The sequence below is a fragment of the Pleuronectes platessa genome, chromosome 2 (assembly GCF_947347685.1).
Source record: "Pleuronectes platessa chromosome 2, fPlePla1.1, whole genome shotgun sequence".
Lineage (NCBI taxonomy): Eukaryota > Metazoa > Chordata > Actinopteri > Pleuronectiformes > Pleuronectidae > Pleuronectes > Pleuronectes platessa.
Window position 1 is genome coordinate 10,533,279 of NC_070627.1, and position 12,878 is coordinate 10,546,156.

Below are 12,878 nucleotides of genomic sequence, written 5' to 3' on the forward strand. Positions count from 1 at the left end.
CCTCTCTGTAACTCCTTCAGTAAAACCAATCAGTGTCCTCTTTTATCGCTCTCTCTTTGTGCGGTATTTTAAATTTGATTTAGCCACGACAGCCCTGTCATCTTCTTTGTCTGTATCTCTTTCTTCTGAGTCGGATCCTAATGGATCATCCCTTATGTCCATCAGCAATATTGCAGTCGTATTTGCTCACGTGTGAAGCGGTGTCACGCAGCCGTGATGTTATCAGGTGCATTCCAGGGCCACTCTTGGGAGACCCAGTGACGTACCATGCATGACATAATGCTGTGGTAATGTCTGCGGTTGTGAGGAGAGCGAGCGAGACACAGAGACAGACGATGAATGCACACTGCTCTGTGTCTGCTCACGGCAACCAGATAATAGATCTGCACTGAAAAGCAGCCAGAGACAAACCTGTAATGTAGCTGAGTGGAAATCTTTTAGGAATAATTTAAACTGAAGGTACAGAGCAGAAATTTGCATCGTGGGTAGTGTACTAATTACTACCTCCATGGTTTTGTCAAGGTTTGATGCAGATATCAGTTACAGTTCACAGCACTTTGTAATACACCCTTGCGCGGCAAATTCATATTGTGATTTCATCTATAAACGTGTATGGTTGTTTAACTCTTTTACACAGATTACAATAGTTAAGGCAAGATGTTCTTCATTTTAAGGTCGGTTATATAAGATACAAAGATTTCACATTCATTTTGACATATGGCGTTGCATACAGCCAGCAAGGCCCTAACAGTCTCCCTTAAATTCATCAAGCTGCACCAAATTGCTGACACTTATAGACAACATATATCAGTTCCCTAATTATGCCTGTTTTTGTCATCAAGATCCATAAATTATTCCCTTGGAAATCTGTGAAAATGTTTCACAATGTTAAAGAAAGGGATGAAGAATTCCTGGATCCGCCCCCTGATTCGTATCCACACCAAACTGTAACCGGTTTTTTCCTGACTCAAACTGCATCCTTCTACCTGGTTTCATGAAAATCAGATTTTGCATAATCTTGTAATAGCTTATACAAATCAATCAAAGAGACAGAGGTGAAAGAAGAACTCAGTGGCAGAAAACCCCCTAAATAGTGCATTTTGAAAAATAAAAATACTATGGCACAAACAAGGCATATGAATTTGTGGAGGCAATATGTGGATTTTGGACTTCAAATGGTATCTACCAAGACATTACTGCGTGTGCTTTTGTCAGATTACTTGAGCCGCTGTACAAGAATATTTTTCTAAACAGTAGTCTAAAAGTAAATTGTGCCTCAAGCCATAGAGATGTTTTTTTCAGTTAAAAGGGCAAAAGATATTTATTTGCAGCAGTTCATAGAGTATGAGGATGTGGAGGAGGTCGAAGCAGAAGACCTTCATATCTTGAGCAGAATTATATAAGGAATGTGGCCGCGGCCCACCATGACTAAAACTGGTAATTAGAGATGTATTGTGTGTGTCTGTGTGCGTGTGTGTGTGTTTTTAGAAAAAAGTGAACAAGAAAGGTAAAGATGAAGAAAAAGTTAGAAAAAAACTGGCTTGAGAGTACCTAGATATTTTCACATTAAAATAAATACTGCAGTTTCATTTTTGTGTGGGGATGTAAATGTACAAAGCAGATAGCTGTTTCTTTTTGTAATATTAACCATAAATATATACAATATAAAACAACTGTAATACTTCATTATACAATTATGTACTGTACTTTCAATGTATATCTAATAATATTTCCATCTCCTCTTCCTCTGTCTGCATCTTCGTCTCTCAGGTCTCACAGGTGACCAAGACGACCTGGACAAGAGGAAAGAAATATTTGGGAAAAACCTGATACCTCCAAAGAAGCCAAAAACCTTCCTGCAGCTGGTATGGGAGGCCCTGCAGGACGTCACCCTCATCATCCTGGAGGTTGCTGCACTGATCTCCCTGGGCCTTTCCTTCTACCAGCCTCCCGGAGACAGCACCGGAGCGTGTGAGTGACGCAGCTCCTGTCACTTCACTTCCAGTAACATTTTCTCTCTGTCACTCGTCTTGAGATGCGCAGGCACACACACACACACACACACACACACACACACACACACACACACACACACACACACACACACACACACACACACACACACACAATTATGTTATCTCCGCTATCGCCCCTATTGCACAGAACAGCAGAGAACTATAATTGCATTGGCTCACTGACATCACTTCCTCTGACATTACTTGCACTTGCTGACACACTTACATCTTTATATATGCAAACACACTTTTTAATTGGTGAGGCAGGTCACACGTTATTTGTGACCTGCCTCAAGAGGTCAAGTGACTCATCGAGTATAGGGCTAATTTGTGAGTGTGTTTGTCCATGTGTGTGTGTGCGTGCCGGCGTGCACATTATGAATGTGTTAAATGTGTGTAAGAAAGCACCGGTAAGGTTAATGAAGTGTTGAGTAGAAAAATAACCTTGAGCTCCCAGAGCCCATACATCAGCCCTGTGAGCTGTGAAACAGGAAATGAAGACAGAGACTATAATGACCTGCTGAGTCAGCAACATCAGTCATTGTTCCCAACATTATCACTGTAATGGTATTCAGTTACCCTGACAATGAGGCCAGTCATCATTTTGAAGAGGCTTAAACACTGGTGAAGGAAGGAACAGGTTAGTCAATCAAATTGTTTTAATATTAGTTAATTTTGTAGCTTGTAGTTTTTCACTGGACTTAACCTTTTTTTCATCTGCGTCTTCTGAGCCACGTTGAGTTACGATCAATCTCTTTGCATCAACAAATCCAAATAAAGCTGAGAGGTACCAAAGGAATCATTATGCTAATAACTGCGTCCGTCTACGGACCCATAATCAAGCTTCCCTTTAACTTCCGGCATAAAAAAGGTGCCGATATGCAAGTCTCTTCTCATATTTGAAATACATGAATACATATGCATCTAAATCAGAACATAAACTCCTGCAGATATGAATAGATGTGAATAACAGAGCGATTCAGAAAGATATGAATGATTACCATCAGCATACTCACCGAAATGGATGTATGAGTGTGTTTCAGAGGAGAGAAGGACATGAGGCCATGAGGGTGTGAGGAGGTTTTAACATACAGTGAAGCACACAAAAAAAATCACAATTAATGTTACCAAATTTTTGTAAGAATTAATTGATTTTTTTTTTACTTGAGCGATAACTGAATTTGAAAGAAAAGCATGAACAATATTAATGATCATAAATGTAGTGCTATTCTTTTTCAGCACAAATAATTTAGTATAATCTAACATTTATGCTAAAAATGTGTTGTTGTTAAAGAGCTTTGACAAGGATGAGCAATAAGGCAGAATAAATGCAAATGACAAATGAAATATTGCTGGAATTTTGTCGTAAGTTTTGAATGGTTATATCAGGAGATCAGCCTGAACCTCTGGTCAAACAAGAAAAGTGGAGCATCTTTGTATTTATACTTAAGTATAGGTTTCAGAAATGGTGACGTGTGTAATCTTTTGACGCGGACTTTAAGGACATTGTTTCTGAGGAGGGAATGGCTGGTATTGGTCAAGTTTTATGAACTAACCAGATATGAGATACTAAAAGTGTATTATAAATCCTTTAAATTTGATAAAATACTCAAAATAATTAATCATCGACCACTACTAAAGATTGGAGCCTGAAAAAACATGTATGTGCTGTATTGTTTAGATATTAACTCTATATCGATATTGACCAATAATACCACTGTATGATGTGTTATTCTTGCCTGATCAAGTGACCATGACAACTTGGACCGACCTTACACCCACAACCCTTCCACACATGCATGTACACAGGCACATATCTCTCATCACTGGTTTACACGTTTATCTATTAATAGGTTTAAAAAGAAAGCTCAGTGGTCCAGAAATAGATGGTGGTGGGATGACATACATCTCATTTACATATGAAACAGCTTGACTACAGATAAATGAGTACGGTCTTAATTGGGTCCAAAGTTTGGACCCAATTAAGACCGTTGTTGCATGCTTTGGACTCCAAAGCATGCAACAACTCAAAAACTGAAAAGTACAGGAGACAGTGAAACTAGCAGGGTTTGATCGAGTATCCAAATCAATTCGTTTAACTAACTTTAAAGCTTATAAGTATTTTTTTTATTATTTTACCTGTCACCAGCTCAGGAGCTGTGTGTCTTCTTGGCACTTCAGCACCATGGACAGCGACACATTTGCTGCATGATTTTGTTTCCTTCTATATTTTGTGCAGATGCTTGCATTTACATGTCTGTAGTATGGAACCACTGACAATCAGAACCACAGACAGCTTTGATACTGTTATTGTTATAATACTATGATATCATTACTGCTATTGTGCTGCAGTAGCCAAACAGGACTGGCTGAACCCTAAACCGTTTTAATAACTATACTTAAATACAGACTTTTGCATTTTATTATAGTTTGACTATACAGAAAACATTAACAATACTTAATTTACCATTTCTGGAAATCTAAATAAAATTGATATGGTTATTAACACATAGAATAAAATAATATTCAGTATATTTAATTCGATAAATAGATACAATTTACTTGTTTTGTGTATTTCTCTCTTTGTGCTTAACCCCATAATGCATTTGAATGTATTAGTACGTATGCAATGGCAGAAGTAGTCTTACAGGATGTGAATCTTTTTTGTCTAAGAGCATATATAAAAAAACATTTGTGTGTGACATCTATGTGTTTTTCCTCTTCACCTTGCTGTCCCTGTTATCAAACTGCAGACTGTGGCGCAGCGGCAGGGGGGGGCGAGGATGAGGGCGAGGCGGAAGCTGGCTGGATCGAGGGTGCGGCCATCCTGTTGTCTGTGGTGTGTGTGGTGCTGGTTACCGCCTTCAATGATTGGTCGAAGGAGAAGCAGTTCCGTGGGCTGCAGAACCGCATCGAGCAGGAGCAGAAGTTCCAGGTGGTCCGCGGTGGCCAGGTTATACAGCTGCCCGTGGCGGACATAGTGGTGGGGGATATCGCTCAGATCAAATACGGTAGGTATGAGGGGATTGTCACATTGGTTGGATGTGTTACAGTTAACTCACTTAATTTCATACTGAAAGGGAGGTCAACTCGAAAAGCAAATGTTTCCTTGGAGTAGATTTATTGTTCAGAAAGAGATTTGAAACAAAAACCATCCATGTGACTTTTGACTCACTGTTAATTGTTCTGTTATTTTCATGGTTCCAGCCGAGAGATTCAGGTTATTTCCATCCAAAGCAAATTAAATATCAAAGCTACATTTTCGCATTAAAGTACAGTGTGTGTTGAAGTAACATCACTTTAACACTGTAACAACCCACTATTACATTGGTTTGTTTTGTGTGTTTAAGGTATGTGCTTGTCTCTGTACTAATATACACATCCTCTCAATTATCTATCCCGAATGACGTTAACTCAAACCTATGTTAAGTCTCTTATTTTGAATAGTTTCTGAGTTTTTTCTCGACAATTAGGTTTCTATTATATCCAGATATGTAATGAATCCACTGCAGAGAGTGACTCTTCTGTCTCTGTTGCTGTAGGTGATCTGCTTCCAGCTGATGGTGTGTTGATCCAGGGCAATGACCTGAAGATCGATGAGTCATCTCTGACCGGAGAGTCAGACCACGTCAAGAAGGAAGCGAACAGGGACCCCATGCTGTTGTCTGGTAGGATGCCAGTAGGGGCTCTCTCTCGATGTAGATGAGATACTCTCACTGTCGTGTTTTTGTACAATCTATATTGTTGTGCTAAGGACAAAGGGACAAAAGGCAGAGGTGGTGACTCAACTTTGACACTGTCTATACTTTTCCTCTTCTATGATATTTTTATCTCCTTTGCGAAAGTGGCTCATTTCTGAGTTTTAACAAATTTATTTTAAAGTTATTAATTCATATTCATTGCTTTTAATCAAATTACTGAAATATTATGTTGGACAGGTTTTCCATGGAGGTGTCATATTAATTGGTTTATAATCATTTCAGTTGACAGCTATACAATTTTAGGAGTTATTATAATATTCAAGTTGGTTTTTCTACCTCTTTTTTTTAAAGTATTATAAAAAAAATATATCAAATAACAGGCAGCACTCAGACAGAAGACAAAAAGTCTTTAATTATAATCTGAGTATCAAAGCAGATGACAGAACTGCCTGCCTGGAAGTCACTGTTTTTTAGTTCTAGTTTTTCACCTCTGTATTGGTTCAGTATATGCTGCAGCAGAGACAACAGAATTTGAAGCTGTATGATTCTTAGAAAAAACTAATATCACTGGTAACAGAAACGTTGGTTAATCTGTTCTCACATCTTATTTGATTTTTTTCTGTGGTTTAATTCACTGTGTGTGTTTTTGCTGCCTCCTTTAATCAGTCTCTTATTCACGCTCATCGGCTCTGGTAAAGGTTAATCATTTTCTATTTGTGTTCTGTACACATTCACATGCACAATGTTGTGTAGCCTGCAAGTGTTTGCACACTGACAAAATGTTGTTACCTGATTGCTGCGCTCAACTCCATCACGTTCATTTTAGAATTTAACAGTAAATGAAGATGTCGACTTTGGGGTTTATTAATATTTGTTTAAAGTGTTGGAATTGTCGCTCTTTTCCGCTGTTCCTCAGTCTTAAATCAATCCAGCAGGTCAATATGTATGTTTATAATATGTATGTACAATGTAACCGAAACACACTGACCTAACAAACACACCTATGCATATGTACATAATGTCATATTCAAAATGGCGCCGTTCTATAGTATCTTAAAGGAGAAGTGTAAGAGCAGGGTGCAGACCACTGCTGACGTCAACACTAACAGAAAGTTCAAAATCATGATGGAGGTGCAAAGAAGGTTATTTTTAAGCAAGCAGAAGATATTCTAGCTGTAACATATTATTAGAATTATGATTAAATATTCTCTCGCCTGTTCCCAGGTACTCATGTGATGGAGGGGTCAGGGCGCATGGTGGTGACTGCCGTCGGTGAGAACTCTCAGACTGGCATCATCTTCACGCTGCTGGGGGCCAGCACAGAAGAAGAAGAGAAGAAAGAAAAGAAAGGTAAGATGATTATATCATCTTAGTAATGTTTGCAGATTGAGTTTTCTAGAACTGCTGATGCAATTCGTTTTTCAGACATAGAAGTTTTTACTAACCATGCACAGTCAATGCATGTTATGCCTGTTTTTAAGGATTCATAAAGATTATAAACAACAATTAATCAATGACCACCAGCTTAAACTCACATTTCAACTCTATGAAGTTTATTGTACATAATGAGGCCTCTGTGCACAACAGTCTTTGCTGCATGTGTATAAATAATGTTTGAAATGAGTGATGATGGTACAGTCGTGATCTGCAGTGTCCAGCATCAGGTGCATCATTGTTCTTCCTCTCTTTATCATTCCCCCTTGTAGATCGGGCAGCGGAAGACGGACACCGGAATACAGGTAGGGTATCGCCTTGCTCTGACCTCTGGGATCGATACTTGATCCTTTAGATATCCCTGTCCCCCCCCCCGATTAACCAGCCTGACGCTTCACTCCTGTTCCTGCAGCCATGCACCTTTTCCTTCAGCTTCAATTCCTCACTTAAAAAGAGAAGCCTCATCATAGCCACAACAGTACATCTTTTTAAGTGCTGACAGATGACACATTTCACAAAGTATAATCCTCTCCTGCTATAACACGCTCTGCTTTCATCTGACTAACTAGCTGTAGCATTCAACGCCGGCCTGTTTCGTAGATGTGTTGAATGCCATGAATAGAGAAAGGCTGTCAGACTCATTTTATAGCTGCAAAACAGAACAATGACAGGAGAGCGACAGCCTTGCAGGTGTACACCACATGTACCAGCAGCACAGAGTAAAGTAGAAAGTATAAGCTTCATTAAGATGCATATTACATTAGGTACATTTACTTCTGTCGTGATTTGAGGCCCCTGTTACCTGTGCCTCTTTGGACAGCTCTGAGGCTTGCATAGATATCATGCTGTATGTTGTGTTTCAGATCTGTCTCACTACACAAAGCAACAGTAAACATGTCACACTGTGTGAAAAAAGCTTTCTTCCTCCAATCTTAACAGGAACAAAAACTGGACTGTATCTCCTCTGGTCCACGTCTTGACTTGTACTGTAATTGCAGTGCTTCAATAAGGCCATGTCCTTACTGAGGCACTTTCCCTAGGAATTCGACACCAATCGCTACATCATCAGCTACAGACCAATGTTATTACAGTGACAAACATTATAATAGTGATACATCTGACAACTGCAGGACAGACAAAACAGATTAATCTATTGATCAATAGACAGTCAGTCAGCACATTTACATGAGCTATTTCAATGTAGCGTCATTTCTGTCTATTGAAACTTCTTCCCCGCTCTGAAAACTTTATAACACATGCAGGAAGTTTGCAAAATGTGCAGCTTGACAATTTTTCAAAATTCATATACGGGACATGAGAGTAACGCACGATACACTTTACTCTCTTTCAGACTGTTTACATGCTTGTTTTGACTGCGTGAATAGGGATTTTACTGAAATGCCACAGCAACTCAATTACATTTTCTACTGGACTAACCAACAAGGTGTTAACAACTTCCTGATCTATGAAATATTTACGACTCCCCACCGTTAGACCTTAAGAATAGTTTCTGATGAGGATAGAAATGTCTTAAAGGACCACTGATACAGACTCTATACAGCACACTGAAACAAAAATGTGTCTTGTTGAACCAATTTATCGTAGTTTTTTTTAAATTATTTGAAGCTCTGGCTTCTGTTGTATCATTTTCCATGTTATGTTCAGATTTCATGTTTTATGTTTGTCCAATGTTTGTATATTAACTTTTCTTAAAGCGTGTTAGTTAGGTTAATATAATAACAGTTACATACACAAATAAATGCACATTTTAGCCTACACACAGTCTACCTAAGCTGAATTTATTAAATGTGCTATAACCATGTTATTTCTGTGTGCACGTGTGTGTGTGTGTGTTTTGTGTGTGGGTGCTTGTGTGTGTTTGTTATGTTCATTCACGTTCGACCCTCATGGCTAGATTGCTCCCATCCCCCTATCCACCCTATCGCAACTATAGCCACGGATGGGGCTGCAGGCATTAATGCCCCTGGCAGTGGCAGCCTAATTAATGGTAGGTTTACCAACCACCTGATCTTTGATGTCTCTCTGTCGTGACCTCTGACTCCTTCTACCTTCACCATTCTCCCGCTACCTCCTACCATGGGCACTCACCCTCTGCTCTGCCTTCTCTCTCATGTGTTGGACTCCTTTGTATCAATCCTGTCAGTGCATGTCCTCTTTATTTGTAGAAATTTGTCTCTAGTTTTCCCCTCTCTCTATGCAATTGTTGATATTTTAATGCTTTCAATCAAGTTGGATAAATCTGTAACGACTTAGACTATTGCTGCAAATAAAAGCCTTTATTAGGTGAAAGCAGGAAAATTGTAGGAAACCTTATTAAACTTTATATATTCCTTTATAAAAAAAAGAGTTTGAAGAATTTGGTGTCTTCAAAGAAGTTTACCAGTCATCCGCACTGTCTCCTGGCTAAGAAGAAGGCCAACACATAACCTCCACATGTTGGTTTTACACACTTGGAATTGTTCAGATCAGAGAAAAGCGAGCAAGATATACCATGTTTATTACTGAGCTTTAGATGTGTTGTTAGGCAGCTTTTTGTAATCATTTGACAGCACCCTGTGAGCTGTTTTACCCTCTTTCCACTCATTTATGCTCAGCTAAGCTAACTAGCTGCTGGCGGAAGCTTCATACTGAGAACAGTATTTAACTTCTCATATGAGTCTCGCAAAGAAAATTGAGCCACAATAAAGAATGATCCTGAATAAGTAAAAACAAAAGATGTGTTATGTAGATTCAGATTTCTGACCGTAAACAAGATGCCACTTGAATCGTGAGGGTAAAATCCTACTGTAGGGCCAACTCCCTCAGTTTGGGGTCCTCTGAGATTACTTAGTGCAAATCCTTCATTTCTGTTTTAGCTGGAAGGGACACCAAAAGATTAACTTCAGTCATTGTTGCACTGGGCTCTCTCTTATCCTCGTCTCCTTGGGGAGCAGCCCCAAAGTGTTCGTACTCAAGGTAGGAAGGGGAGTGATTTGCATTGTAATGGTGACCTTGTACTGTCCTGGGCTGGAATGGAGCGATTTGTCATCTTCAGCTTTATTGTGACTCTGGGGAATTGCCTTAGGTGGAAGTGGAGGTGAAACGAGGCATTTCTGTTCCCCACAATATTCATGCAGAAGATTCAGTGGAAATCTGCTCTTCTGGCTCCACCTGAACAGTAATATTTCAGCGTTTTAAGTCTAAATCACTGAAATATGGATTCTGTGAAATTGTTTGCCTGCTTACCACTGAGACAAATGGTGCATATCTCGGTAATTACAGCCTGGGAAGATAATGGGATCAACACTGCAGTGTATAATAAATGCTCTGTTAATTTAAATGTCTTATTTTGTAAACACTGTGTGTACATTTGATTTAAAAGTGCAAACATCAAAGAAGACTGTTAAGTATTGTATTAGACTACAAAGAAGATAAACAATACTGCTTGATTAAAATTAAAAAAAACGATTTTAGTATACTCCTTCGATAAGCAGAATTCATGCGCATAACAACAATTACTGGTTCCGAAGTTAGATTTCGATTTTTCTCCTGTTGTTCTTATGTAACTTCACCACGTGGGCGTCTCGCTTTCTCTCTCTTTCCATCTCTCTCTCTCTCTCTCTCTCTCTCTCTCTCTCTCTCTCTCTCTCTCTCTCTCTCTCTCTCTCTCTCTCTCTCTCTCTCTCCCTCTCCCTCCCTCTCTGGTCACTATATCGTTCAGATCTCCAGTCTGCTGCCCTCCGAGTGTGTGATCTTGCATGTGCCGTCTGAATTCTCCTGTACTGCATGCCGTCTCTCGTATTTGTGTGTGTGTGTGTGCGGGTTTAGGGTGCTCTCTCTCTCTCAATGTCAGTGATCGGTGCAAATGCTGCATCTATGTCTTAAAATCCCATTTTATACCCTGACGATTTGTCACTGATATTTGATAATATGTATGGGATCACCTGTGCTCACAATGTAAGTCTTTCAAATCAGAATATGAATAGATTATCATCAGAAAGTGTGCAGTTTCCTAATTAGTCTTCTGGATATTCTTTTGTCACACTCTATACTTTGATATCAAAATATGTATATTTCAGAAAGACCCATTAAACATTTTATTAACTGGTTATTATGCAATGAAATAAAGTCCATTAAATCCGAATTTAAATTTGCACACTACAGTTTATTTTATGAACCCCTTGCTGCTAGTTATGGCTGCTAGTTACATTACATCACTTACATATCATGAGCCTTACTATGTGACTCGTCTCGGTGACGTAGTATTAAAAGTCATTTTCCTGTCTCCTGTCTGTGATTCTTTGGCTCTCACTGTCTGTTTGTGTGTTGTCTCTGTGCTGATGATTTGTTGACTTGTCTGCCTTGGTTATTTTTGTTGTTACTGTCTTGTATGTCTCCATCATAGGTAAAATGCAAGATGGCAATATGGAGAGCAACCAGATAAAAGGTAATCAAACCATATCGTTCACTCTCTCCTCTCCTGCCTCTTCCACCTCCTCCTCCTCTTCCTCCTCCCTCCTCCTCCCTCTTCTTCTCATCTTTTCCCTTCTATGGTGTGTGATGTAAAATCTGGGTCAAATTCAGATGGAAAATCCTGTGGTACTTTATTTATTTAACCCTACATTTTTGTTTTAAACAAAGGATTGTGCTCTGCTAATTCTAGTGTTGGAAGGACTGAGACCTTTTATTTGACCCAGGTTTTACTTGCAGTCATATTAGGTTAGAAACTGCTCTTCACTGTCTGTCAGCAATGTATTGTCCCTGGTCTGTTGTTCTGTTGTTGTTCTTGTCGTGTTGTTGACTTGTATTGTCCTCTAGAAGAGAACAACTTATTCCTCAACTAGTGTATCAACTCAGACTTTCATTTTCCACCCAAGTTACCCCAAACTGTCCTTTTGGTTCTCTCCCTATAGTTATATACCACATTCCCTGGTTTCCCCTGTACACTGTTCATGAAACTTTGACGGAATAGATTCTGTGTTATTTGTGATGGTGTCCTTTAGGGCTTAAATTTAGTTTAAACAATCCAAAGTAAAAACACAAAACAAAGAAGAAATATATTCTTTGAAATTTTTGATTCGTCATTTGGTAGCATTCTTACCATTCAAATGTGTTTTATTTAATCAACAGGTGTATGAGCATCAAAGCGTATTTAAGTCTAACCATTCATGTCATGTCAAAATACATTGATGAGCAGAAACTTAATGACCACCCCTGGCTAATATGGTGTTGGTCTAAAACAGTGACAACCCGCTGAGGCACAGACTAGACCTTGGACTGTGCCCTGTGATTTGTAAAATATACTAGTCTCACATCCAGCGTTATAACAAGTTAATGAACGTTGTTCACCTGTGATTGATCAAGTTTTGGCTCATTACTGAATCTTTCCTCTGTTAAAAGAAAAGCATATTGAGGTGGAATAGAAACAAGATGAACAATTTAAGGTTTCACCAAAGCAAAGCAAAGCAGTGAATGGGCTAAATGAACAAAATGCAGCTTTTAGGAGAAGAGCCTTCGTCCTCAGGTTCTTTAACCTTGAGTAGTTTTCTGTGTGTAAGGTGTTACGGAGGAGGAAAAACAAAAGGCACAGCCGGACAGTTTGACAAATGTTCTATATTAAAAGGTTTTTCACCAGCATCAGACACGTGCATTATTGTGATTGGGTAACTGGCCTGGAATGATTCCTGGTAATGGGTTACATTAACAAAGAAGCACTGAGCTGTGTGTG

The 12,878-nt window shown here is 39.1% G+C and overlaps 1 protein-coding gene across 1 annotated transcript in view; it reads left to right on the forward strand.

Moving 5' to 3' along the window:
• atp2b2 (ATPase plasma membrane Ca2+ transporting 2) overlaps window positions 1–12,878 on the forward strand; it is a 107,760-nt gene that overhangs the window by 64,664 nt on the left and 30,218 nt on the right. Inside the window, exons 3-9 of the mRNA XM_053445569.1 lie at window positions 1,771–1,971; window positions 4,781–5,026; window positions 5,558–5,683; window positions 6,941–7,066; window positions 7,423–7,455; window positions 9,066–9,158; window positions 11,556–11,597. Coding sequence (XP_053301544.1) covers window positions 1,771–1,971; window positions 4,781–5,026; window positions 5,558–5,683; window positions 6,941–7,066; window positions 7,423–7,455; window positions 9,066–9,158; window positions 11,556–11,597 — 867 coding nt within the window. The remainder of the gene's footprint in view (window positions 1–1,770; window positions 1,972–4,780; window positions 5,027–5,557; window positions 5,684–6,940; window positions 7,067–7,422; window positions 7,456–9,065; window positions 9,159–11,555; window positions 11,598–12,878) is intronic.